This window comes from Podarcis melisellensis, assembly GCF_964234715.1.
Source record: "Podarcis melisellensis genome assembly, chromosome: 15".
NCBI lineage: Eukaryota > Metazoa > Chordata > Lepidosauria > Squamata > Lacertidae > Podarcis > Podarcis melisellensis.
In genome coordinates, this window is record NC_138532.1 from 40,972,135 (window position 1) to 40,998,805 (window position 26,671).

Here is a 26,671-nt window from a genome sequence, read left to right on the forward strand (position 1 = left end):
TCTGCAATCAGATCCAAATGATGTGATGCATTTGAGAATACGTACAGGATTCTGAGGTTGGGGTATTAATAATATCTTAGAGGACTGGATCCCCTCCCAGGGTAATCTTATTTGACTTCTTATTGGCTTCTTTCTGGAAAAGAAGATCCCTGCTGCTAGATTAAGCAGCCATCTCGTTTAGTTTCCTGTCTCCAATAGGAGTCAGTCAAACTGATGACTCTGGAAGGTATTGAGTGGCAGACTGCCCCTGAACCTGAATGCTTCCTTTAGCTATCCTAAATAACTATTGGAAGACGTCATTTCACCTGTCTACTTCCTAAAATTTAATCCAAAACACCGAAATAGATGCAAAAATTGAGACCTGGGCCTCTAGCTGCACACACGTTGGGCATTTTTTAATTGTAACCCAATAGAATGCATAAATATTACACACAGACACACAGACGGAATAATATAACGCACACTGAACTGAATGATTATACAAAGTGAAATTACTTCCAGCATTTACTGTAACTTAGTAAAGGTACATAAATATCACACACATCTGCACGGCTTATTGCACACCACAGCTGTGCAATCTTATACAGTACAGTATTCCAACCCACTCAGGGTGCATAAATATTAACCACTCACACAGTGCATGAACACCACCCCCTTCGTGCAGTCATGCAATCTTTATTATAAACCAGTCAGGGTGCATAAATGTTACAGGGTGATGAATGTTGCACGCAGGACTGCAATGTAGCATAAGTAGAATGCATAAATCTTACAACTCCTGCAGTCTTTTACTTGTAAACCACTTGAGCGCATGCAATCTTGCGCACAAAACGATGCATGAATATTATAACACAGCCATGCAATCTTTGCTGCAACCCAGTTAGGATGTATGAGTCTCTCTCTCTCTCTCTCTCTCTCTCTCTTGCACACACACACAACTCCAGCAATCTCTCATTTTGTAGCCCAGTTTAAGGTGCACAAATCTCTCCCACGCGCATTTTCGTGCAACCTTCATTGCTAGTTCTGGGTGCATAAACATTTCTGAGCGCCCTCGCGCAGGCCCGTTGGATCCCACGAAAGGAACGCGCTCCCCAGAGCCGCTAACGGATGAAGACCTCGACGGTTGGCAAAAGGGGTGGGCAGGTGGGTTTCACGGTCTGGGACCCGGAAAGGAGACCTGTTCAGGGGCGGGAAAGGATAATTTAGGAGGGGGAGGCAGGTGTCGTTATAGCAAGAGAGGAGTTGCGGGGGGGGGCAGAAGTAGCTTGGATCTTGTCGGGAGAGAGATTAAGAGAGAGGCCCGAGTGAGAGACGCAGACAAAATGAGAAAAAGGGAAAACGTGGCGGGACTTTGGATCATTTGCGGGGCATGCTTGCATCTACATCCAAAAGTGCGGAAATAGCAGCCCTTGCTGCAATCCTAAACGCATTTGCTTTGTTCCACGGAAATCAGTGGTATGTCATGCTTTATTAAAAAGCATGCTTGAGGGTGGCTGTGTGCGTGAAGGTGATTTGGAAGAGTGGATCGTGCCCCCGCACCAAATAAAAAAAATTTCCCCTATTAAATGCGGGGAAAACTCACCCCTTTACCCTGGCCATTGACACCTTAGGTATGCGTTTTCAGGGCCCACGCTATTCCTGGCGGCTGTGTTCTGTTTTTTAACTCTTGTTAATTCTGAATTTTAAATTCTGGCAACCTGACCTAGGACGGGTAGTGAATGTGATACGTAAAATGGAGGCAATCCGAATTTACTCTTTAGCAAGGAGCGTAGATGTAACGCGGGATTCGAAGTTAGTCTTGGAGTGGGGCGTACACGTGGGAGTTTGCGCCCGGTTGGGGTCGCTGAGCCTTTACTCCGAGCAGGACAGTAGATTTGCAGCCTTAAAAAGAACGTGTGTGTGTGTGTGTTTGGATGGGATAATGTTAGTGGAAGACCCCCCCCCCCAAATAAAACCTCTCCTGAACTATCTTTCTTTTTTTGTGGGGACCAAGGACAATGGCCCATTTACTCCCTATCCCCTGTCCTGTGAAACTGGGGACGTTGAAAAGCGAATCTCTTGAAGCTCGTTTGCACGAATATGTGAAGCAAGGCAATCACGTGAAAGTGAAGAAACTTCTGAAAAAAGGTAAGGGCTGGTGTTGGAGGTGGGGGGGAGAGGTATCCTTCTGAGTAGGACGTTGCAGGCAGAACTTAACACACCCACCAACTCTGGAGAGTGAACAGAAGCCCCTGTTTCAGCAGAATGAGGGGGGAGCCCCTGCTACCCTGCAAAAAGACCAGCCGTGCTTTACCACATGTTAAGCATGAGGCTTTTGATCTCAGGGTACTGGGTTCGAGCCCCATGTTGGGCAAATAATTCCTGCATTGCAGGGGGCTGGACTAGATGACCCTCGTGGACCCTTTCAACTTGACAACTCTATGATTCTAAGTGTCGTAGTAGGGACGCGGGTGGCGCAGAGCCTAGGACGTTTGGCGATTCGAAGGTTGCCAGTTCGAATCCCCGCGACAGGGTGAGCTCCCATTGCTCGGTCCCTGCTCCTGCCAACCTAGCAGTTCGAAAGCACGTCAAAGTGCAAGTAGATAAATAGGTACCACTCCGGCGGGAAGGTAAACGGCGTTTCCATGAGCTGCTCTGGTTCGCCAGAAGCGGCTTAGTCCTGCTGGCCACATGATCCGGAAGCTGTACGCCGGCTCCCTCGGCCAATAAAGCGAGATGAGCGCCGCAACCCCAGAGTAAGTCACGACTGGACCTAATGGTCAGGGGTCCCTTTACCTTTAAGTGTCGTAGTACACTATTATCGTTATTTTAATATTTACTTATTCACTGCATTTTCCCCTGACAGTGTCTCCAGGTGGCTTCAAGTAGGTAGCTGTGTTGGTCTGCCATAGTCAAAATAAATTAAAACAGTTCTTTAAAAAGATGGTTAAAAAGACTCTTCTTAAAAAAAAACCCTTAAAAGAATCAAGTTTTCAAAAAAAGTTATATGATCTAAGAAAGTCTTTAAAAGAATCCTTCCAAAAGAATTTAAAAATTAAAAATTGAGGGGCAGTGGACTGGCCCCCTGCTGAAAAAGTTTGCTGACCCCTGGTTTAGAGGCTAAATTAAATGTCCCAGTTGCACCACTGATGAGAGCTTCTATCCCTTTACATTTTTAGTTGTGAGGACTGCCTGGATCTGGTTTCCAGCTTTTAAATAATTGGAATCCCCCCCAGGGGTAGGAAAATACTATTTATTATGTACGAAAATAAACAACATAGTACCTCCCTCTGTGCTCCTTCAGCCTGATTAGGGTGAGGGCTCGGCACCGATTGTGCTGCCTCTCACTTTGTATTGATCTATAACAGCACTACTTCTTTTAAATCTTACTGCATTTTCCTTTTCTCTATGGTGCTTTGTAATGAAATTAAGGTTTGTCCTAGGTGGATTGTTTACGGGAATGCCTAGATAATGGGTTATAGGAATACACAGAGAGTCATTAGCTGTGATTGCAAAAGGGAGTCTTCCTTTGGAGGGGCAGTCTGCCTCAAAAAATGTAGGTACTGTACTGAGGATATTGCAAAGTGGAATAACCTTTACGCCAAGGGTTGAAGAACAAGAACTGCAAGCATGGTTGGGCGTCACAGGGGGCGGCAGATATGCAAAATTGGAGGCGTGGCCCCGCGTTCTGCTACCAACGGGTTTTGCTGGGAATATAATTGAAACTCGGTAATTTCGCTCGGAATGGAGCCACAGCGGCGGACGTGGGCGGGAATAGCAGCCTTGCCGCCTCCGGGTGCAACATTTGGGGGAGAGGGTCGGGGACGCAGGCGGGGAGGGAAAAGGAACCGAGCGGAGGCTGTTGCGCTACCGTGACTTGAGAAGCGGAGAGCCGCCGCCTGGCCTTTGAAGCGCGGAGTGCCGAGTTAAGACTATACTTTCAGGGATCATTTCTATAGTTTGTAACTAGAGAAGTGTACTCGAAAGTGATTGGCCGCGGAAACCACGAGGAGGAGTCAAAGTGTTCTCTTCTGAGCGCGAAGCGAGCAGGCAGTGTTGCATTTTGCAGCTGCTGCCTGCTATTGATGACCGTTCCGCCTCCTTTTTATTAAGGAGGTTGGAGGGAGAGAACACAGACTGAGTGGTTCGCGCCTTTTTTGAAAATGGTTGAAAGATAGACTTTTGTTTTTGTTTTAAAACCTGCTTATTTTATGTTACAGGAAGATTTCTCCCCCCCCCTTTTCCTATTTATAGGTTATATTTATTGACTATCTTGTTTCTACATTCTGCTAGCGTTGGTCCAGCAAATATAAATCTACTGTAATACACATTTCTGGTGGTGTAGGAGCTTAGTGGCAGAGCAAGCATTCTGCTTTGCTTGCAGAAGGACCCAGGTTAATTCCTCCATTGTTTGCTGGATGGGTATTTGCATATTGTCCTTTTTGAGTGAAGACTACTAGGATAGCACACAAAGTAATCTCTTTAAAATTCTAATTATATTCACAAATAGCAATACTGTACTGATACAACAATCTCAATTTGCATATCCTTAGAAAAGGTTCTGCATGTAATTTTATCCCAATTTCTCATCAGCTTTCAGCCTAGGTTACAAATACAGAGGGCTTTGTTTAGGGGAGAGATCTCCTCTAGAGCACACATCCATAAATCCTGGATCCTTTGATGATGATGACACTCTTTTGCATTCATCTACCCAGGAAGTTTAAAATATTTTCATACGTTACGTTTATATCCAACCTTTGTTTATCCCTTTCCCCTATTTTATCTTTACATTCAACCCTGTAAGGTAGGTTTGGCTGGGAAATAAGTGACTGTCTTCATAGCTGAGTGGGGATATGAAGCTTTGTCTTCCTGGTTGTTGTTGTTGTTATTATACCCCACACCCGACAGGAACTCAATGAAGCTTAGGGATAACATCCAATTCAATACATAACCAAACAGAGATAAAACTCTATTCTGTTACCCCACTTTCTGGTTCAAATATCAAAGTCAAGTAACATTATACAAATGCACAGGATGACAGTATATCTGTTAGCAACTAACAGAATGTAAGAGGAGCCTGCTGGATCAGGCCAATGGCCCATCTAATCCAGCATCCTAGTTTTACAGCAGGACTTGAGCACAAGCACACTCCCTCTTGTAGTTTCGAGCAACTGGAGGCAAAGCGGAGTCGTCGTGGCTAGTAGCCATTGATAGCCTTAGTCCTCCCACCCCATGAATTCGTCCAATTTTACCTTCAAGCCAATCCAAGCCTTCAAGTCACCACCTCCTGTGGAAATAAGTTTCACAGGTTATATTTAGCTGTGAGTACCGTATTTTTCGCCCTATAGGACGCACTTTTTCCCCTCCAAAAATGAAGGGGAAATGTGTGTGCGTCCTATGGGTCGAATGCAGGCTTTCGCTGAAGCTTGGAGAGCCCCACCACCAGCCCCACAAGCTCGGGGGACAGCGGGGAGGCGGAACGCCGCCATCCTGCTGTCCCCCGACCTGGTTTGGAGGCTGGCGGTGGGGAGGAGCCTGCTTCTCCCTGCTGCCAGCCCCACAAGCTCGGGGGACAGCTTCCCGCCCCAGCCCCGCGCCTGGGGGGGGGGATAATTTCCCCCCCTTTATTTCTCCCTCCAAATAACTAGGTGCGTCCTATGGGCCGGTGCGCCTCTTGGGCTTGCCAATCAGGAGGTCGGCGGTTCAAATCCGTCAAAGTGCAAGTACAGTGGTACCTCGGGTTAAGTACCTATTTCATTCTGGAGGTCCGTACTTAACCTGAAACTGTTCTTAACCTGAACACCACTTTAGCTAATGGAGCCGCCTCCTGCTGCTGCGCCGCCGGAGCACGGTTTTTGTTCTCATCCTGAAGCAAAGTTCTTAATCTGAAGCACTATTTCTGGGTTAGCGGAGTCTGTAACCTGAAGCGTATGTAACCTGAGGTACAACTGTGGATAAATAGGTACTACTCCACCAGGAAGGTAAGCAGCATAAACGATATTTCCGTGCACTCCTCTGGTTTTGCCAGAAGCAGCTTAGTCATGTTGGCCACATGACCCGGAAAAACTGCGGACAAACATTGGCTCCCTCGACCAGTAAAGCAAGATGAGTGCCGCAACCCCAGAGTCGTTCGCAACTGGACTGAACTGTCAGGGGTCCTTTACCTTTCTTTTTCATTAGCTATGGTAGCAAAATGCACCCTTCCTGTGGAGGGGCTACCTATTTCTAAATGCACTGTGGTAAAATAAGTGTGGGGGATCAATCCCTTCCATGCTTGCCGAGTTTGTGGATGCAACAGGTTTTGAAACACGATGACTGATTAAGGCTGGGATCCTGTGCAGGGGAAGAAAATCCTCTTAAACACAGTTGGACTTAATTCTGAGGAAAACATGCATAGGTTTGTTTGCACTCTAGATGTACCTTTTAGAAGGAAATCTTGTTACAGTATTTACTACTTGTTGTGAGTGACACAAAGCATGCTTACTAGGTGGTAAGCTCACAGGTGTAGCTGGGGGGGCAGCTGCTCCCCCTAAATCAGTACATATCAATACAGATCTGAGGTTCTGCCCTGCCCTAACAAAAGCCTTTCCCCAACCCCAACAAAAATCCTGGTGACAATAGGAACACCTCCCGTTTGCTAAGCGTGTGCGAAGCCCTTGCACGCTGCAATACTGTAATATGCATACAGTACTGAGGAGGATGCCTCTGTAATGATACTCCTTGGCAAGTGTGTATAGGATAGAGTGCAGCTGTATCTCTATGTAAAAACAGAGTGTGATTTATTCCTGATACTATTTCCCCCTTGAGCTTCTAGGAGTCAGGGAAAGATGTGGACTTGCTTTCTCTTCCTCTATGGCATCCCTACATTACTGTATATAAAAGCAACAACAGTAAATAACGTAAATTAAGAAGTAGAATAATAAATCTTCCTTGGATCGAGGCTTAAGGAGAGACGAAAACACGTGGCCTATTCTGAGGGGCGGGGACTATGCAAAATAGGAGGCGTGGCCCCGCGTCCTGCTACCAAGGGGTTTTGCTGGGAATATAATTAAAAGTCGGTAATTTCGCCCGGAATGGAGCCACAGCGGCGGACATGGGCGGGAATAGCAGCCTTGCCGCCTCCGGGTGCAACATTTGGGCGAGAGGGTCGGGGACGCGGGCGGGGAGCGGAAAGGAACCGAGCGGAGGCTGTTGCGCTACCGTGACTTGAGAAGCGGAGAGCCGCCGCCTGGCCTTTGAAGCGCGGAGTGCCGAGTTAAGACTATACTTTCAGGGATCATTTCTATAGTTTGTAACTAGAGAAGTGTACTCGAAAGTGATTGGCCGCGGAAACCACGAGGAGGAGTCAAAGTGTTCTCTTCTGAGCGCGAAGCGAGCAGGCAGTGTTGCATTTTGCAGCTGCTGCCTGTTATTGATGACCGTTCCGCCTCCTTTTTGCTAAGGAGGTTGGAGGGAGAGAACACAGACTGAGTGGTTCGTGCCTCTTTTTTTAAATGGTTGAAAAATAGGCTGATTTTTCCCCACATCCTTATTTTTTAATTTGGGTTTATACAGTCTAATACAAATCATTTTCTGCCTTTAAGATTTTAATATGTCCTTTTTTTTCATTTTTTCATATATTGGATGCTTTATCTGCCCTGCATTCTACCCGTTTTTAGTCTTATGAATATAAAAATGAAATATACATTCTGCATTTCTTAGCTGGCTCAAGAGGGAGTGATTAGAAACTTAGCATATTTTCGAATCCAAAATGTTAACAGAAAACTGGCGTGGTAGCTCTGAATGTATAGTGTAGGTTGTGTGGTTTTGAAGTAATTTAGCATGATATTTTTTGTCACTGCAAATAGTGTTTTGAAGCTCGGGGTTTGAGGTCAGTTCAGAGTGTGGCCTGGAGCTCATGGGAGTTGTGGTCTAAACAGTGGTTTTCAACTAGTGTGCCGTGGCACTCTGGGGTACATTGAATGATGGTCAGGGGTGCTGCAGGCAACACTGGCCTCTGTCCCTCTTTCTCCTCCCTCCTCCGATGTCCTTTGGCATCTCAGCCTCCTAAGGGCTTGCACAGCTGCTTATTGCAGCAGCCCTGACTATAAGCTCCACAGGCAAAGTGTGCCCCTGGGATTCACCTGTTTTTGGAGTGATGGCGGGGGGGGGGGGCAGCTCAGACATCAGGGGCGGTGGCGGCAGCAGCTGCCCGAAGGACTCCCAAGGAGAGGGGAGAGGACAGGAGGCTGAGGGAGCACTCCACAAAATGGGGGTGTTCAAAAAAGGATGAGAGGCTGCCAGCTCTGCAAGCAAGGGGTGACATAACTGGGCTCCTGAGCTCTGCAGGGTTGCCACAGAAAGAAGGTAGTTGGTCCAGGGAGCTGTGGACTCAAAAAGGTTGAACACCTCTGGTCTAAAGTATCCAGAACCCATCAGTTCAGCTAAGGCAGTCCCGAGTCTTCTAAGTACCCAGGAATAACCTTAATTTGAGGCCTTCCAATACAGTTTGTTGAAGAAAGATCTGTTTAGTGAAACTGCCACCCTATATTACAAAACCAATGTGCCCCAGCTGGGCTGGGTGTGTGGGAAGCAGTGTTTTCCCCCACTCCCATGCTATTCTTGCAGATAACTGTGTTCGCATGTAGGAACCGTAATCAAATGTAGCCGGGTCTTGTTAAGCACAAGGAATCAAACTGTTCCTTTCTGAGTGTGAAGCAAGTGGGTGGTGTTGTGTTTATACAGCTGCTGTTCCCTGCTTTCGATGACCCATTCTCTTTACTTGTTCAGAGGCTAAAAGGGCAAAGCAGAGACTGCTTATTTGCTTCAAAAATGTTTTAAAAATAGATTTTAAAGGTAACTGTAAAGGTACCCCTGCCCATACGGGCCAGTTGTGTCCGACTCTAGGGTTGTGTGCCCATCTCACTTAAGAGGCCGGGGCCAGCGCTGTCCGGAGACACTTCCAGGTCACGTGGCCAGCGTGACAAAGCTGCTCTGGCGAGCCAGCACCAGCACAGCACACGGAAACGCCATTTACCTTCCCGCTATAAAGCGGTACCTATTTATCTACTTGCACTTGAGAGTGCTTTCGAACTGCTAGGTGGGCAGGAGCTGGGACCGAAAGACGGGAGCTCACCCCGCCGCGGGGATTCTAACCGCCGATCATGTGATCGGCAAGCCCTAGGCGCTGAGGTTTTACCCACAGCGCCACCCGCGTCCCCAAAATAGATTTTACATACGTACAAATATACATAATTTGTATGCTGCCTTTCCACGCTTCAATCATACTCAAGGTGTCTTACATGAAAAAGGAACATAACTGCAACATAACAAAAGTAGTTATAAATGATAAAACATTTTTTTTAAATACACATCCAAACTGAACAATTTTCACATATATCACAAAAAACCTTACACAAAAATACATAAAAAACCAACAGCACCAGATCTCCTTCCAGCAACAAAACACCCCAGCCCAAGAGTCTCTTCAGCAACCTCAGCTTTCGTAGCTGCAGTCAGGGTCTCACCTTCCCAGGCAAGGTGGAAAAGGCTTTCAAGACAGGGAACGGGTGTTCCTACTTAAATAGGTGGTTTTGTAAGTGACACAACCTGCATTTCTTTTTTTTTTCTTTTTTCTTTTTTAGAAATAAGTACAGTAATGTAGAATTACTTCCTTTTTGAAGTCACATTAAAAGTCAGTGGATGTTAGTAACAGTTCAAGCATACAGCTGGATAGTAGCAGTGCAATGAGATCATGTGTGCTTTAGGCTATTTCATTTGACGCGGTGATAATTTAGAAATAAATCCCTTTGGTTTACTTGAATTTATTCCCAGATTAAATGTGCATAGTACCTCAGTCCTAGCTTTGATAGTGCACTTAAAATTTTTTTTACTCCTGAGCAGTGGAACTCCATACAACAGCCCTGTAAGGTGGTCCAGCAGACATTTTATTTCTGTATTGAATCTGGTTGGCTTCTGGTGGAAAACTGCTGGACTACATAGGCCTTTGATTTGACCCACCAGGGCTAGTCTAAGAGTCTTGGGGGCAGGAAAATGTCAGAGATTGCCCTGAACATATGCACTTTGATTTAGAGGTGATTCCCACGGAACTGTGGCTGCGCTCAGCCGCTCCAGTTGGGCAGAGTGGAGGGGGTAAAATTGCTGTCCTACCTGTAGGGGCTGTTGTAACGATTTACACCATTGTGAACTTATTTGAAGACTAGAATGCTGTATGTACCCTGACTAGGACTGCAGGTCTTTTTTCAAAAGTAAGTTTGTAGTATATAGGATCGCTCCATTTAGTGTCTGACAAGAAAGTTGAGTCAGGGACCAGTTGCTTCCCTGCGGAGTCTCTTTGCAACACGATCATTTGCGTGTTTTACTAAAGAGCAGGGCTTGCCTGGGGCGGCGAAGACTAGGGCTCCTTCCACCCTCGCGGACTGTCCGGCGGTGACACAGTTAAGCTGCCTGAGCCAGGGAGAGTGACGTCATGAGGGTCCGCCTCTAGGTAGCCGCCTGGGTTTGAAGAGCCAGTAAGCGAACTGCAGGCTGCCATGTTTAGTGGAGACTCAAGCCCGACTGTGATTGGCCGCTTGGGTCACGTATGCAGATAGAAAGCGAGAGGGATTCTGGTCCACCGCCGATACCTGTCCAAATACCAATTTATAAAAGCATTTCTTTTAATTTATCCCGAGGGGGCTTGAATTGCTAGTTTCCTGTCGTAAGAATCAAAAGTCACGCATGTTTTCGATGGGTTATAAATCGGTCGCCGTGTCTTGAAGAGTAGATCGTGGCAACCAGGCTCGGGAGCCGAGAAGCGTTTAGTTAAGACTATACTTTCAGGGATCATTTCTATAGTTTGTAACTAGAGAAGTGTACTCGAAAGTGATTGGCCGCGGAAACCACGAGGAGGAGTCAAAGTGTTCTCTTCTGAGCGCGAAGCGAGCAGGCAGTGTTGCATTTTGCAGCTGCTGCTGCTATTGATGACCGTTCCGCCTCCTTTTTGTTAAGGAGGTTGGAGGGAGAGAACACAGACTGAGTGGTTCGCGCCTTTTTTTTAATGGTTAAATATTAGCTCTTAAATATTTGGTCCTTTTTCAAGAGGTTTCATATTTTAAAGTTTTTTTTTATTTTTAATAGAGTGTTGGCTTTATGTTTATTTGGCATTATTTTGTATCAAGGATACACCCTTCTAATATTGGTTAACTTTGCAATTTCTCCATTGTTGGCTAAATGCCTATTTTGCCCTTTCTGAAGACGTTTGAGTTAGTGCATGTGGCAATCTGGTTAAAATTCTAATAAAGCCATTCATATTAGTTTTCCTGCATAATTTATTGCATAATTTGATTTTAAAATAACAACCTCAAATCTGTTTACAAAAAGTAATAAATGAATGAAATTATTGGTTAAAAACACTTTCAAAATGGTTGTGGGCATGCATATATATACCCAGCAGATTATTGTAACTGGGTATGAAATGAAAATGTCCTGATTCTGTGCATAGAAATAAGCTCATGGAATTTCATGGAGCGAAGGATGGCTGCTCTGAACAAATATTAATCCTTGCAGAGATGAGCCTGTTAGACTTAGCTTTAGCATTATTATTTATTAATTTTCTATATTGTCCTTCATCTGAAGATCACAGGGAGGTTTATGATGTAAAAATACAAACAATATTAACAAATAAACATACTGACATAGTAGATCAACAAAGAAAACAATACTGCCCCTACAGTTTAAAAGACCATAACTTGTTTAATTACCCAAAGGCCTGGGAGAAGAGGAATGTTATTGTCTGGTGTCTAAAGATATGTAAGAAAGGTGCCTGGTGTTAAATAAATCATGACAAGGTGTAATATGTCACGTGTTGTTCATCTAAGGTTGTATTTACCTAATTTTAATACCTGCCAAGGAACATATGATTGTTATTATGTCTTCATATGTAAAATCAGAGAAATTAAGTAGGGTGCTTTTTGTTTTTCCCATGACTGTAGCTTAATTTGTGATCTGCCCTTAATGGCGTGCCTCTGGCTGATTCATTGCAGAGGGTTGGAGATGGGGAAGGGCAGCTTTTGTGGGACCTCACACACTTAGGGAAAGTTTGCCCTGGGGAAGTGGAAAGAGGATGGCAGTAATTCTCTCTCCCCGCCCCCCATTCTTATTTTTGTAGGAATCAGTGCTGACTCGATTAACTCATTGGGGCAGACTCCCCTATTCACTGCTGCCTTGCTTGGTATTGGGAAAATTGTCAGCGTTCTTTTGGATTATGGTTCGGATCCAAATCAGTAAGTACAAAAGCTACATTTTTGTTGTAATAGGGAGACAACCTTCTGGGTTTTTGAAAAATCCAGAGGTGTGTGGGTTCTCCTCTACATGTAGATCTGCAGAAATGGAGAAAAAGCAAAAAAGCGTGTTTTCTGATAATGATAGGTTTCCCCCCTCATTCCCTTTTAAAAACAGGCATTGACACCCCAGGGTTGCAAAACTAAGCTGTAAAGTGTGTGGCGAATGCCTTACAATGAATGGCCTTCCCCAACCAGGCACGCTTCCGGAGGTTTTGGGCTACAGCTCGCATCAGCCCCCGCCAGCATGACCCGTGGTCAGAGTTGATGGGAGTTGTTGTCAAAACTATCTGGAGAGTGTCAGCTCATTGACAGCAGCCGTGAGGTCCCAGGAAACCTGCAATACTATTTTACTTCGTTTGCTTAACTCACTCAGCTTGCAGAATCCTATTTTTATTTGCGCAGAATTTGGATTACCCTTGGCACAAGTGTAGCTATTATTTTATTATTTATTAAATTTGTATACCACCCTTCATCCGAAGATCACAAGGCAGTTCACAGCATAAAAATGCGAGATAAAAACAGGAACAAAAATGAAGCGAAACAATACCCCTACCCCGAAACACATTTTAAAGGACATAAAATGTTCATCAGCCTTGATGTAAGCATTTCTGCATTTTGTTTTTAAGCCCAGAATCCACCTAGTCCAAGGAATTGCTTATTAAGGTCTTTGGGGGCCCTCCGATCAGGACTTCCAAGTGCTCTTGTGTAGCCAGTGTGGTGTAGTGGTTAAGAGCAGTAGTCTCGTAATCTGGGAAACCGGGATCGCTCCTCCGCTCCTCCACATGCAGCTGCTGGGTGACCTTGGGCCACTCACACTTCTTTGAAGTCTCTCAGCCCCACTCACCTCACAGAGTGTTTGTTGTGGGGGAGGAAGGGAAAGGAGAATGTTAGCCGCTTTGAGACTCCTTAAAGGGAGTGAAAGGCGGGATATCAAATCCAAACTCCTCTTCTTCTTCCTTGTTTTCTCAGCCGCTGTCACGATGGGAGCACTCCGGTCCATGCGGCAGCTTTCTCAGGCAACCAGTCAATTCTCAGCAAACTGCTGGATGCGGGTGGAGACCTGCGAGTCCATGACAGGAATGGGAGGAACCCACAGAGCTGGGCTGTGACAGCTGGGAAGGAGAGCAGCGCTCAGGTGTGTGGGTGGCTAGGGCCTTTCGCCTCTTGCACCTGTGTGCACAAAGCTCCACAAATGCCTCTTCCATGCAGAGTCAGCCTTCCATTTCCTGCAGGCAGCAGGCAGTGTTGCTTTTTTTTGCTCATGTATGGGGGTGCCTGTGGGGCCCCCCATCAGTTATTGCTGGGCTCCAGTTCTCAGCATCCCCAACTGTTGGCCTTGTAGGCTTCAGGGGATGGTAGGAATTGGGAGTCCCAGCAATGTTTACATGGCTACAGGCGCCCCATCCCTGACCTTGCAACACCCCCAGCCCAGATGCTTTTATCCAGAACTGTTTATTTGTTTCTACGACAAGGGTCGTGGCTCAGTGGAATAAAGCACCTGCTTTTCAGTCAGAAGGTCTCATGTTCAGTCCTTGGCATCTCCAGGTAGGACTGGGAGAGATCATGTCCAAAATCATGGAGAGCCACTGCAAGTCTGCCCAGACTGATGCCTGGCACCACTGGATAGCTCATTTGCTTAGAGCAAGTGCTGATAACGCCAAGGTTGCAGGTTCAGTCACCATAATGGACATCTGCATTGCAGGGGCTTGGACTAGATCAGCCGTTCTCAACCTGATGTTGTTGAACTACAACTCCCATCACCCCTAGCTAGCAAGGCCAGAGCTCAGGGATTATGGGAGTTGTAGTCCAACAACATCTGGGGACCCACAGGTTGAGAACCGCTGGACTAGACGATCCTCAGGGTCCCTTCCAGCTCTTCAGTTCTATAAGGCACTTTCTCCCTTCCATCCCTAGTTGCTTTCAAGGTTTGCGCTCAAACGCAGGAGTCTTTGCCGCCACCAACCATCCCTGGCGGCGGCTTCTTCTCTTCTTCTGTTTTGCAGATGCTCGAGTTCATCCAGCGATGTACATCCCACATGCAGGCAATTGTGCAGAACTACTCCATAGACTTGCTGCGGAAGGTGGACTCTCCCAGAGCTTTGGTCTCTAGCCCCTCCAAGTTTGTGGGCATCAAGCAAGGGTGAGTGCCTCCAGCTGTGACAGTGATGGTGGGGAGAGAAATCGATTCTCCCTCTTCTCTTCCTTTCCCCGCACACCAAACGTTTATTTTTAATAGAGGCTTGTAAGCACTTGGGAAGTGCCCTTGGTTCCTCCGCAGAGAATGGCTGCGACATCATTCTTTCTCCCTCATGTGATGAAAAAGCAGAACTGCACACATAAAAGCAAAAAGGAAGCCCAGATCAGAAGCAAATAAAATCCAAAATCTGTCATTGGGTATTAGCAACAAATCTCCATTTGTATGCTGGCTTTGAAATTGTGCCCAGTACATGCAGTCTTTTTATTGTGTTGTGAAATTCCTTTCAGGTGCTTTGTAGGAAGTGTCTAGAGGCTCTGAATCTCAGGGTTATGGGTTCGAGCCCCTCGTTGGGCAAAAGATTTCTGCATTGCAGGGGGTTGGACTGGATGACCCTTTTGGTCCCTTCCAACTATACATTTCTTTGATCCTATGGTTATATGAGAGCTAGTGTGGTACAGTGGTTAGAGTGTTGGACAAGGACCTGGAAGACCAGGGTTCATATTCCAGCTCAGCCATGAAGCTCACTGGGTGACTTTGGGTCAGTTGCTGCCTCTCAGCCTCAGCTACTTCAAGAGACACCCTTTCCCCCCTTCCTTTGTTTTTTTTGTCCTTCAGGACGGCTGACAAGATTCTGAGACGTGGGAGCAGTGCCCCCCAAAACATTTACAGCTTTGGCTTTGGAAAGGTAAATATGGTGGAAGGGTCTAGGACGCAACAGGATCTCCCTGTTCCCCTTGAGCCAATTCATTCTAGAAGAATGAATTGGGAACAGCTGGTGGATTTTTTGTTGGGAATTCAAAAAGTATATCCCTGTTATACAAGTGTGGCTTCTGGTGGTGAAAGAGCAAAATCTGGCCGGGGGAAAACCTTGAGCCCAGGGGCCAAATGCAGCCCTCCGGGTCTCTCTCTTTGGCCCTTGATATTCTCCTGCCCTCTTGTCTGTCCTGCTCTGCGCCTTCTTCAGGTGCATTTGCCTGGCTGAGTGTCAGGGCTGGGCTGGGACAAAGGCTTTCTGATGAACGGTCAGAAGGGAGAAGAGGAAGTAGAGTGGGAGGAGGAGATGTTGGAAGCTGAAGAGGTAACAGGGTTAGTGAGCCACGAGAGTCTGGCACAGAGAAGTCCAGAATTAAAGGTAGAAGCAGAGGAGGGGGGGGGCAAGAGGCAGGGTGGAGGCAGGCTTCTGAAGAAGCCAGGGGGGTCTCCCCCTCCTGCTGTGACCATCTCCCCTGCCCCCTGGTCTCCCAGGACCAGAAGAGTTATGAAGAGGGCAGATCAAAGACAGACAAGGCTTCTTCATCTCAGATTATTTGGGAAGGACCAGGCAGAAAGAGAAATCCTTGCAACTGCCTCATTGGGGCCAGACCAGTGAGGAAGAGTTGCTGTGCTCACTAGGCCTGGCACTATTGAGCAGCGTCTTCTAATAAAGTGTTAACTTAACACTATCTGAAAACAAAGAGCAATTGTTACAATTATTATTTCTCTTGCCAGGTTTACCTCACAGGCAGCCGTCAGCTGGGCTACTTGGCATCGCTCCCCATCATTGCGGATAAGGAAGTGGTCCAGGCTGATGATGAACCAACCTTCTCCTTTCCAGCTGGGCCGTACATGACTATGACCAAGTGGGTTGATGCTTTTGCAAGGGGGAGTTGGGCTTCTTAACCAAGTAGGTTAGGTGTAGGCTTGTTCAATGTATACATCGCTTCTGACCCAAGATGAAGTCCCAAAGCAATACACATCCAGACGAGAAACTGTGTTCAAAATCACATAACCTGTTCTTAATAATATTTAACAGTGCAGTTTCATATCAGTGGTCTTTCTTTTGCCCATTTAGACTTGTGTTATCAAAGAGATAAACAACTACTTAACATTTAGAAGACATCTGAAGTTTTTAATGTGTGACATTTTGATGTATTTTTAATTCTTGTTGGAAGTCGCCCAGAGTGGCTGGGGAAACCCAGCCAGATGGGTGGGGTACAAATAATAAATTATTATTATTATTATTATTATTACTTTTATTTTGGAGTAGAACCCCTAGGATTCACCAGTCGGAGCCTACTGCAAAAAGACACACACTTAGATTTAAAGAGTTATGAGCTGTGGAATTTTCTTTTTTGAGTACCAAAAACTTGAAGGGTGCTTGCTTTCGGTTCTCCCAGTCTCAAAAGTGGTTTACAAAAAGAATAAAACAGCAATACCATACCACTTAAATAAGGCATTAAAAATAACTAAAATAAAAAGTAAACTAAAAACCAGATTAAAACACATGTCAGCATTTGACCTGCCTGGATTTGAACCCTGGCCTCCCACTTGCACAGTGCCTGCTACACCACCACTGGCGATCTTCCTTTGGGAGCTACCCTTCTGTCCACCTCCTGTGACGGAGTATGCGTTCAAGCAGAGTATTGAAAACTGCAATACTGCCAAAGAAAAAGTCCAGAAAGTCACCCCTGGCCTCTCTCCCCTCCCTTCCCTGGTCTTGCAGTTTGATGTGGGGTGGAAGCAGAGTCACAGTGAAGGAGCTGAACATGAAACCCCACCAGCACTGCAGCAAGCTGCGCCTCTCCGACCTGCTTCTCGCGGAACAGGAGTACAGTAGGTACGGCCGCCTCTTGCAGCTTGGGCGGGGAAAACCTGAATCATGATTGTGCCTCCTTCCTTTACTGATGTTCAGATCAGAGGGGGAACAGCATCTCAGCAGTGATGTCAACTTGCGCTTCTTGCAAATACGTAAAAGGTGTCCATGCAATTTGGGTGCTGAGCAGGAAGAAGGAAAAGCCCTAGAGCTATTCTGGTAACCTTGTTTTGGTCTGTCCTTGAACAACAAAGAGGGGATCTGTATTGTGGCCATTTGCCTTGGGGAAAGTAATCTACTTGTTTCTCTCTTCTTCCTCAGTCTCTTGGGTGATTACAGTTTTATAGGGGGGGGGGTTATATACAGTGTCTGCGGGGGGGGGGGTCAGTCCGGATGAAACCCATGAGTCCCTTTCAAAGCTGTGATTCTGTGTCAGGGAGGGTAGAATCTATTAGGGGAAACTAGCCAGATCAGTTCCTTCGCTAAGGGAGTGGCCTTGGCCTCCCAGTTCAGTCCTGCCATTTACATTAAAAAGGGGCTGCCTTGTTGCCATAGAGACAAACTGTGTGTGTGTGTGTGTGTGTGTGTAACCTCCCACCACCTAGTGGAAGGAGACTTCACCTTATAGAACATGGGTAGACAAACTAAGGCCCGGGGGCTGGATCTGGCCTAATTGCCTTCTAAATCTGGCGCACAGACGGTCCGGGAATCAGCGTGTTTTTACATTAGTAGAATGTGTCCTTTTATGTAAAATGCATCTCTGGGTTATTTGTGGGGCATGGGAATTCGTTCATCCCCCACCCCAAATATAGTCCAGCCCCCCACAAGGTCTGAGGGACAGTGGACCGGCCCCTTGCTGAAAATGTTTGCTGATTCCTGTATAGAAGAACAATAGCCAGAGTTTTGTGAGTGAGCTTTGGCTGATGCTGGAAGCTGGAGAGACAGAGGCATCCATTGCTCTGTGCTGGAGCCAAACTGGTGGCTTGGGGCTTCCCTGGAAAACCTTCCCTGGGGAGGCGAGATCTTTCAAGGTGTTAGTGCTGTGAGACCTTCCATCTTATCCTCTGATTATATATGTATGTGTAAATAAAACCACACGTCTTAAAGACACCACAGTCTTTTGTTAACCGTCATTCCAAGGAAACGGAAATATGGATAAGCGCAGGCACCCCCGAGCCTCTCGCCACTCAGCGATGGGTTGCACGTAGCAATACCCAGCAGAACATCCCTTGAAAGATCAGTTGTGTTTTCTGGTGCCATGTTGATGGCCTGATCCATGTTCACTTCCACCTTCTTTTGGCCTTTGCTCCTGGCATGTTCTGTTGTTGCTTTTTTTGTTGGTTCTGGTGCTTTAAGTTGGTTAGGAAAGGCAGAGTGAGCTGTTCTGATGGGATAAGATCAGTAAGCCTGGAAATGCTCTTCCTTCGTAATCCAATTTCCCTTCACACTGTTGGGTTTTCATATCTCCTTCTGCAGCCAGCTCCGCCATCCTCATTTGTTGCAGCTGATGGCCGTCTGTTTATCCAGCGACTTGGAGAAAACGCGATTAGTGTTTGAGAGGGTTACTTTTGGCTCCCTCTATAGCATCCTTCATGAGAGGGTAAAGTGACTGTTTTTGTTTCTTGGCAGAATTAATATATTCTACCTGCCCCCAGTGGTTTCCTCCCAAGGAGCTCAGAGTGACAAATCAGGTTCTTCTGGCCCCTTCCAAATTTTATCCTCATAACAACCCCGTGAGGTAGGTTACACTGAGAGACTGTGACTAAGTCATTGAGCTTCGTAGCTAAGAGAGCCACCTGGCAAGCTTCATGGCTAAGAGGGGATTGATCCATTTTGTCCTGCGTCATGTGGTAGGTTAGACGGAGTAAAAGGGGTGCTGGCTTTGCACATAGTGCTGAGCCACAGTTAAAACAAGCCAAAGACAGCAAATCATGACTTCAGGTTAAGCTGCTGGGCAGGGTTTGGACAGTTGGAGAAACCATGGTTTAATGAACCATCGTTGAATAAACCATGGTTTGGCATTATGTGTGAACCGGGCCGTGATCATCTCCTCTGATCTCAAACAGTTCTAATGCAGAATGATTACCAGACAGTAAACTAACACCCACATCATATGTTGACTGCGTTAATTGTATGGTGTGGGAGGGTACCTGCCCTGTTTTAAATCCTGTCTTCCTGGAGGTTCCTGGGAAGAGCAAATACTCAAGCTAAGAGCTGGTTTCTTTCCTCTTCCCCTCGCAGCGTTCGGAGTTCCCTATTGTGCACATGGAGACCCTCGTTCACCTCTTGCTCCAGGTGAATGATGGCCTGAGGTTCCTGCACTCGCACGGCTTCATCCACCGCACGGTCAGCTCCTATGCTGTGGTGGTTGTTTTGGCGGGGGAAGCCAAGCTTACCAACCTGGAGTACATGATCGAGAGGTAAAGGCGCCCTACTTTCCCCCGTTCTCCCCATATTACTTGAGCAACTAGCAAAAGTACAAAATGTAAGTTTGGAAATGGTGTCTGAGCTGCAGAGGTCGGACGTGCATGCATGGTCAGCTTGGAAGCATGATGAAAAACGGAGGCCACCCAGGCACGTATGTAGTGTTACAAGCTTCCTGCCAAGACAGACAAAGGAAATGATTTCACTGAATTCTCTCTAGCAAATTTTACATGAAAGCTCTGTAAACCTCAGCCCTTTCATGTGCCCATTTGGCAAAGCATAAGTGCTGATTGACTGCAATAATGTCCCACATAAACAAGTGGGTCTTTGAGAGCTCTCTTGCAGCTACTGTCTCTCCACCACCACCCATTTTCACGTGGTAAAGGTAAAGGGATCCCTGACCATCCAGTCATGGCCGGTCGTGGCCGACTCTGGGGTTGTGGCGCTCATCTTACTTTATTGGCCGAGGGAGCCGGTGTACAGCTTCCGGGTCATGTGGCCAGCATGACTGAGCCGCTTCTGGCGAGCCAGAGCAGTGCACGGAAACGCTGTTTACCTTCCCGCTGGAGTGGTACCTATTTATCTACTTGCACTTTGACGTGCTTTCAAACTGCTAGGTGGGCAGGAGCAGGGACTGAGCAACGGGAGCTCACCCCATCGCGGGGATTCGAACCGCCGACCTTCTGATTGGCAAGTCCTAGGCTCTGTGGTTTAACCCACAGCGCCACCCTCATCCCTTCACGTGTTATCCTGCTTTAAAATAATGCTGAGCATCTCTGGGATGTATGTTCTCACCCTTGCCACATGTTCTGAGGGCCTCTTGGTTTCCTGTCTTTGGCAGCAAGGATGGGGGAGAGCACAGCGACCTGACACGGCTGCCCATCCCTTCCCAGTTATACAAGTGGTGCGCTCCGGAAGTAATCCTCCAGAGGACCGCGACCACCAAGTCTGACATCTACAGCTTCTGCGCGGTGATGCAGGAGGCTCTGACAGGTACAGAAACGGAGGGAGGGATGCTAAGCCTCACAAAGGTAAGGACATAAGGAGAACCTGCTGGATCATGCCAATGGTCCATCTAGTCCAGCATCCTGTTCTCACAGCGGCCAGACAGATACCTGTGTGAAATTCGCAGGCAAGACCCAAGCACAAGAGCGCTCTCCCCTTCTGTGGTTCCCAGCGTCTGGTATTGAGAAGCATCACTGCCTCTGACCGTGGAGGCAGAGCAGAGCCATTGTGGCTACTAGCCATTGATAGCTTTATCCTCCCCTGAATTTGCCCAGTCTTTTAAAGCCATCCAAGTTGGGGGCTGTAACTGCCTCTTGTGGAAGTGAATTCCATAGTTTTAACAATCCGCTAGACGGACTTCCTTTTATTTGTCCTGAATCTTCCAACGTTCATTGGACTAACAGAGAGGGAGAGGGAGAAAACCTCCTCTCTATTTGCATCCTCCATGCCTTGCAGAATTTTATAAACTTCTGTTGTGTCGCCTCTTACGCTAAACAGAGAAGTCGCAAATGCTCCACCCGTGATCATTTTGGTTGCCCTTTTATAACTGTAGTTTGTGTGTTCGCTTTTTGAAGCTCTCGACCTGCCCCATTCCCATTTCTTGGCTGCTGCACCTTGTTTGGAATAGTCTCTCCTCCCGTCTTCATCAGGCTGTTTGGCCCCAGCCTCCCCTTCAAGGCTGCTGCCAAAATTCTACTACTGCTAGATGATCCACAGGATCCCTTCCAACTCTACAATTCTGATTCTATTTTAATTTTAATTGTGTATTTATTTACATGCCCTCTGCCATAAGGCAGGCTCCTCCCCTTTAGAGCTTCACCACATCAGAGCATGCATGTGGTCTTTGTGTCTTCCAGATACCATCCCCTGGGATGGGTTCGAGGGCCCGGATGTTAAGGATCTCATAGTTTCTGGGCAGTGGCTGGAAGCGGATGCCAGGCTGCCTAAGCCCTATTATGACATCGTGAAGACCGGGCTGGAGTCCAGGCAGAAGCAGCGTACCATGAACCTGCAGGATATCCGATACATCCTGAAGAATGACCTGAAGGTGAACCAGAGCAATTGAGCCTCCCAAATCTGGGCTTGCAAACAACTTTACTGCTGGTCACCTCTGGCAAATTTGAACCACCTCTGGGCATCCAGGTGTGGCTGGCTAGCTAGCTAAAAACTGACCGCCAGTGTGTTTTGTAAACATTATTTTTGCAAGGCTACTTCTCAACTCCAGAGAGCCTGTGCTTAAACTCCCCCCACCAATGGATCACTTGAAAAGTGGTAGCTCATCTAGGAGAAGGAAAACTTTGACCCTACATGTCTGCTGCCTTGCAGGATATTTCAGGAGAAGAAAAGGCTAATGGGTAAAACCCACACAAATCAGGAGCTGAGTCGCTAAGACGGTTGGAGAATGCCTTGTAAGCCTCCTTCCGGCAACTCCTGCAGCCAAGGTGGTGCCAAACGTATTGCTCTGCTTTCCTTTGGACCACATCAGCGAGGCTGAGAGGGGCGGGCTTGACATCTGGGCAGGCCAGGACCTCCATTCACACTCCCCAGGCTTGTGTCTTGGGGAGTGCACTTTAATGCTCCTAACGCAAAGGTCTGACTCTACCCCTGGAGGGGCCCTCCACTGTCTCTTGAGACAGACGGATGCCAACAATGGCAACCTGATTTGGTTCCAGGGAGAGAGGGGTCCCCTGTGTCCTGATACCATTCTCCTTGCCACTGCAGGATTTGCTTGAGTCTCGTAGGACCCGCCATGGTGACAGTTCTGGACCGTCAAAGGCCGAACCCCGTGCTGACATTAATATCTGCTTGCCGTCCGCCTCCGCTGTCTCGGTCAAGGTGGAAGAAGAGTTGCCAGAAGAGGAGCAGGAAGAAGAGAAGCCAGAAGAGGAGCAGAGCGTCCCGTGTCTGCCTTGTAAGTTCTGCTTTTGCTGCAAGGGCCAAAGCCTGGCCTTTTGTGTCTTTGCTGCCAGTGGCAGTTTCCCTCCTGGGGCAAACGGGAAGGGCTGTATCTTAGTGGCAGAGCACCTGCTTTGCATGCAGAAGGCTCCAGGCTCAATCCACAGCCGCGTCTCCAGTTAGGCCTGAAATCCTGGAGAGCTGCTATCCGTCAGTGTAGGTAGTGCAGAGCTATGGTTGGTCTCTTCTGTCTGTTTGTGGCCCTCCAGACACCAGTGTGGTCTATACCAGGAATGGCCATCTGTATGCTCTGCTAGATGTTGTTCATAGAAGTGACTCTGCTCGGAGTTGGAAGGGACCACGAGGGTCATCTAGTCCAGGCATGTCCAACTCCCAAGAAACTGTGATCTACTCCCAGTAAAACACTGGCGGTGATCTACCCATTGTCATTGGAAGGAGGAGCGTGCATGGATTGCCCAGAGTTATTGAGCTTTTTGGGGGGAGGATTGCCCAGAGTTTTTTTAGCTTCCCCCCATAACATTTTGCACATGATAAGGATCCCGCGATCTACCAGGATCAGCCGGGGATCTACTGCTAGATCACTGGTTGGACATCCCTAGTCCAATCCCTGCAATGGAGTCTTTTGCCCACTGTGGGGCTTGAACCCATGGGACTGAGATTGAGTCTCATGCTCTACAGACTGAGCGATCCATCAGCCCCAGCCAACATGGCTAGCGGCCAGGAGCGCTGTGAGGTGGAGAGCAGCAGCTTCCACATTCCTGATGCAGAGCAAGGCTTTGCATCCAGGCGTCATGCACATGGGGCAGAAATAGGCTGCAGGATCCTGAGAGGCCCTTTGCAAGTCTGTTTGTGTGAGGAGAGAAAACACTGTCCTGTGCTTGTTAAGAGCTTAGCCCCTCCATTCTGACTCATGCTCTTGTTTCTTCAGCCGGGAGCTTCACCGTGATGAGATGTGCTGCTTCTGCTCCCAGAATCGAGGGTGCCGCTGGCCACCAGTCTCAGCCCGCCCTCCCTGCCGCTCAGTCCGGCCACCTCTTGACTCCCAAAGTGCAGGGAGGCACCAGCGACAGGGACGAGAGCCTCTGCAGCTTTGAAATCAACGAGATCTACACCTGCTACCCTGAGATGTGTGGGGACAGCACAGAGGAGGACACAACATCGGGACCGGGTCAGGGATCCCCAAGGCAGCCTCGGACCGCCCCGGGGGATTGGGCCAAAGCCCTTTCGCCGCCTCTGCCAGCCAGAATTCAGGACGGGCAGACAAGCTGCAGCGAGGGGGTCGCCACCTCCGATTCAGAGTCGGAATACACCAGGGAAGAGGTCACCTACATGTCGCAGGCCTACCCTGTGCAGCAAATGGTGAGGTTCTCCAGCCCCCGGGGCCGGAACACCCCCTGGAAGGGGGGCCACTACTTTGGGAAGTGCGTCCTGAACCTGAAGATCTCCCAGACGCTGCTGCAGCAGGCGAGGGACTCCCTCTGCCGGACGGAAAAGAAGCTGGACCAGCTGGAGAGCTTCAGAAAGCCCCAACCCCAGCCATGCGCCGTTGCCCTGAACCCCATCGTCCGAGAATACTGGGAGAAGGACGAGGGCGCCGCTTTTGGAAACCGCAGGGCGCCCTGCAGCGGACCCAGTGCCTTCCTCTGGAAAGCGGTGGGCCCTCCGTCTGTGAACTACGTCCCTCTGCCCCTGCGTGTCATGGCCATGCAGCGGCCTCTGGTGATTCAGCCTTTCCAGCCCATGGAGCCAGAGCGCAGGAGCCAGGACACCACCTGCTGGAGCGACTGCGGGCTGGAGGTGCCCAAAAGCCCCTGGAGCAGAGGGGAAGTGGAGCCCAACTATCAGGTGTGAGAGAGCGGTAAAGGGAGGGGCTGTAGCTGGGCGGTAGAGCAGTTGCCTTGCATGCAGAAGGTTCCAGCTTCAATCCCTAACTTCTCCAGGTAGGGCTGCGGAAAGGCTTACGTCTGAAGTCCTGAAGAGCTGCTGCCAGTCAGAGCAGGCAGCACTGAGCTAGGTGGTCTGACTCTGTATAAGGCAGCTTCCTGTGTTCTTATTTCAACCCGTTATTCAGGACCATGAGGGCTAGAATCTTACTCTGCTTTGCATTGCATGGGGTCCCAGGTGCAATCTCAGGTGTCCTCAGTTGGGCCTCCTGCCTGGAGAGTCAGTGTAGACAGTGCTAAGCTAGTAACAAGGCAGATTCCCTTGTTCATAGATTCATGGAATTGTGGACTTGGAAGGGACCCTGAGGATCCTCCCCCAGTCCGACTCTCTGCACCAGTGCAGGATTAAACCCTGCGGAGGCCCCTAGACAGTCTAAATCCGGCGGGGGGGGGGGGGGGAGGTCTGGCTTGCAGATTTTCTCTCAACACACTTCTTAATTTTACCAACAGTTTTTTAAAAAAATATATTACACAAGACAAACAGTGTTGATTTTGATCCGTTGTTGAGGCCCCTAAAAGGCGTGGGGCCTATAAGCCGGTGCTTACTCTGCCTATTTGGTAATCCGGCTCTGTCATAGGCAGCTGTCCCATACAGGGATCGAACCTGCAACTTTGGTGTTATCAGCACCACTCTCGAACCAACTGAGCTATCAGTGCAGGTTGTGACCTGCTGGAAGGACATTTGCTAGGCACTGATATTGGCCATGGAGTCAGGAGGAGGGTTGTGTGACCTCAGCCCCGGGAGCTGAATATGGCCACCCAGGCGCCTATCTGTCCCTTGGGACGTTCCCAAGGCCACACCCCCTCAGGCCACTGTAAGGCGTACTCTCCATTCTCATTAAAAGCTATTGGGAAATACCCACCCCTTCCTCACGTGTGGGAAATTAAGCAGTCAGCCACTAAATATACAACCTTCCTTGCCCCCTGGTTAACTGCATAACTCATAAATAACCACCTGAGTCCCCACTCAGCTATGATTGACTGGAGTGATTTTTCAGCTTTTCCACCCAGGCGTCACCGTCCGGAGGAAGAGGAACATGAGCCCACAGTTGTGGCGAGGAAACCTGTCTGCATTGGACGATGGGAACAGATTTTCAGATGGGTGAGTGCTGCTGCTCCTCAGTCCCCAGCCACACTGCCTCCGATTCCATAGAGGACAGTGATGAATTCGGTATATTGCCCACCCTAAGGTCCCAGGGCAGGTCTCAGCAATTTAAAATGCAACATTAAAAACCGTTTGAACCAAAATGCGATACCAAGAATGTCTAATAATATGCACCTCAGGAATCGGAAGCCCTGGGTAAGCCTCAGCCTTTGGCACAATCTGTTTAGTGAAAGGTGCCAGGCGTGCCTCTGTGGGGAGGGGAGGGGTTCCACAGCTTGGGAGCCACCACAAATACACTGGCACCTCTGGATACAGATGGGATCCGTTCCGGAGCTCCGTTCGCATCCTGAAGAGAACGCAACCCGTGTCTCGATTCGCCGCTTCTGCGCATGACGTCATTTTGAGCGTCTGCGCAATGCGCGAGCGGCGAAATCCAGAAGTAACGTGTTCCGTTACTTCTGGGTCGCCACAAAGCACAATCCGAAAACGCTCAACCTGAAGCAACTTTAACCCGAGGTACGACTGTAGTCCCTTCTCCCAGCCCCCTCCCCAGACTACCAAGACCCCCCTCTGCTGCATTTTGAACCAAGTTTCCAAATTGTCTTTGCCCCACATAGAGTGCATTGCAAGTTTCCAAATTGTCTTTGCCCCACATAGAGTGCATTGCAGTGTCATCTGACTATCCCAGCTCAACTCAAAAAATCCATGCTAGGGCAATACCTTCAGTAGCCCAACAAAAGCATCACAAGAACTCTTTGTCAGACTGGATGTTAAACAAGTGTGTGTGGTGGGGGAGAGAAGAGGTAATATTTTGGGAGGCTGATTTTGAACCCATGGAGTCTGTATCTGTTCACAGTCAGCTTGCAATCAGGCTTTGTGTTTCCAAGACGCCTTTTTGCTGTTACGAGGCAAGGAGGGATATAAATTTAATAGATGGTGATAATATAGGAATATTATTATTAAATTTAAATTTGTATACCATATATATACTCACAGGATAAAATCATGATATAAAAACACAGAATACATAATCAAAATTAAAATTAAAAACAAGAACAAGAACAACTCAATAACCCCCCTGTCCTCGCTCCACCAAAACACATTTTAAAAGGGCATTGAATATCAGTCAACCAGAGGCTTGGTTGGAGGAACATTTTTCCCTGGAGCCTAAAGGTGTATAACGAAGGCACCAGGCGAGTTTTCCTGGAG

General features: G+C 48.0%; 1 protein-coding gene across 3 annotated transcripts in view; it reads left to right on the forward strand.

Annotated features, from left to right (window-relative positions):
• The first annotated feature begins 967 nt into the window (after positions 1–967).
• The window catches only part of TEX14 (testis expressed 14, intercellular bridge forming factor), a 50,547-nt gene continuing 24,843 nt past the window's right edge, over positions 968–26,671 (forward strand). For 2 of the 3 annotated variants that reach the window (XM_081890151.1, XM_081890153.1), the window contains exons 1-15: positions 1,227–1,452; positions 1,991–2,124; positions 12,125–12,239; positions 13,269–13,434; positions 14,303–14,439; positions 15,112–15,181; positions 15,985–16,115; positions 16,979–17,092; positions 18,545–18,668; positions 19,310–19,488; positions 20,334–20,485; positions 21,355–21,545; positions 22,220–22,409; positions 23,343–24,259; positions 25,356–25,459. In XM_081890151.1, coding sequence (XP_081746277.1) covers positions 1,367–1,452; positions 1,991–2,124; positions 12,125–12,239; positions 13,269–13,434; positions 14,303–14,439; positions 15,112–15,181; positions 15,985–16,115; positions 16,979–17,092; positions 18,545–18,668; positions 19,310–19,488; positions 20,334–20,485; positions 21,355–21,545; positions 22,220–22,409; positions 23,343–24,259; positions 25,356–25,459 — 2,810 coding nt within the window. In that variant the 5' untranslated portion in view covers positions 1,227–1,366. Of the gene's footprint in view, positions 1,141–1,226; positions 1,453–1,990; positions 2,125–12,124; positions 12,240–13,268; positions 13,435–14,302; positions 14,440–15,111; positions 15,182–15,984; positions 16,116–16,978; positions 17,093–18,544; positions 18,669–19,309; positions 19,489–20,333; positions 20,486–21,354; positions 21,546–22,219; positions 22,410–23,342; positions 24,260–25,355; positions 25,460–26,671 lie in introns of those variants that run through there. The other variant, XM_081890152.1, reaches the window with a different exon arrangement.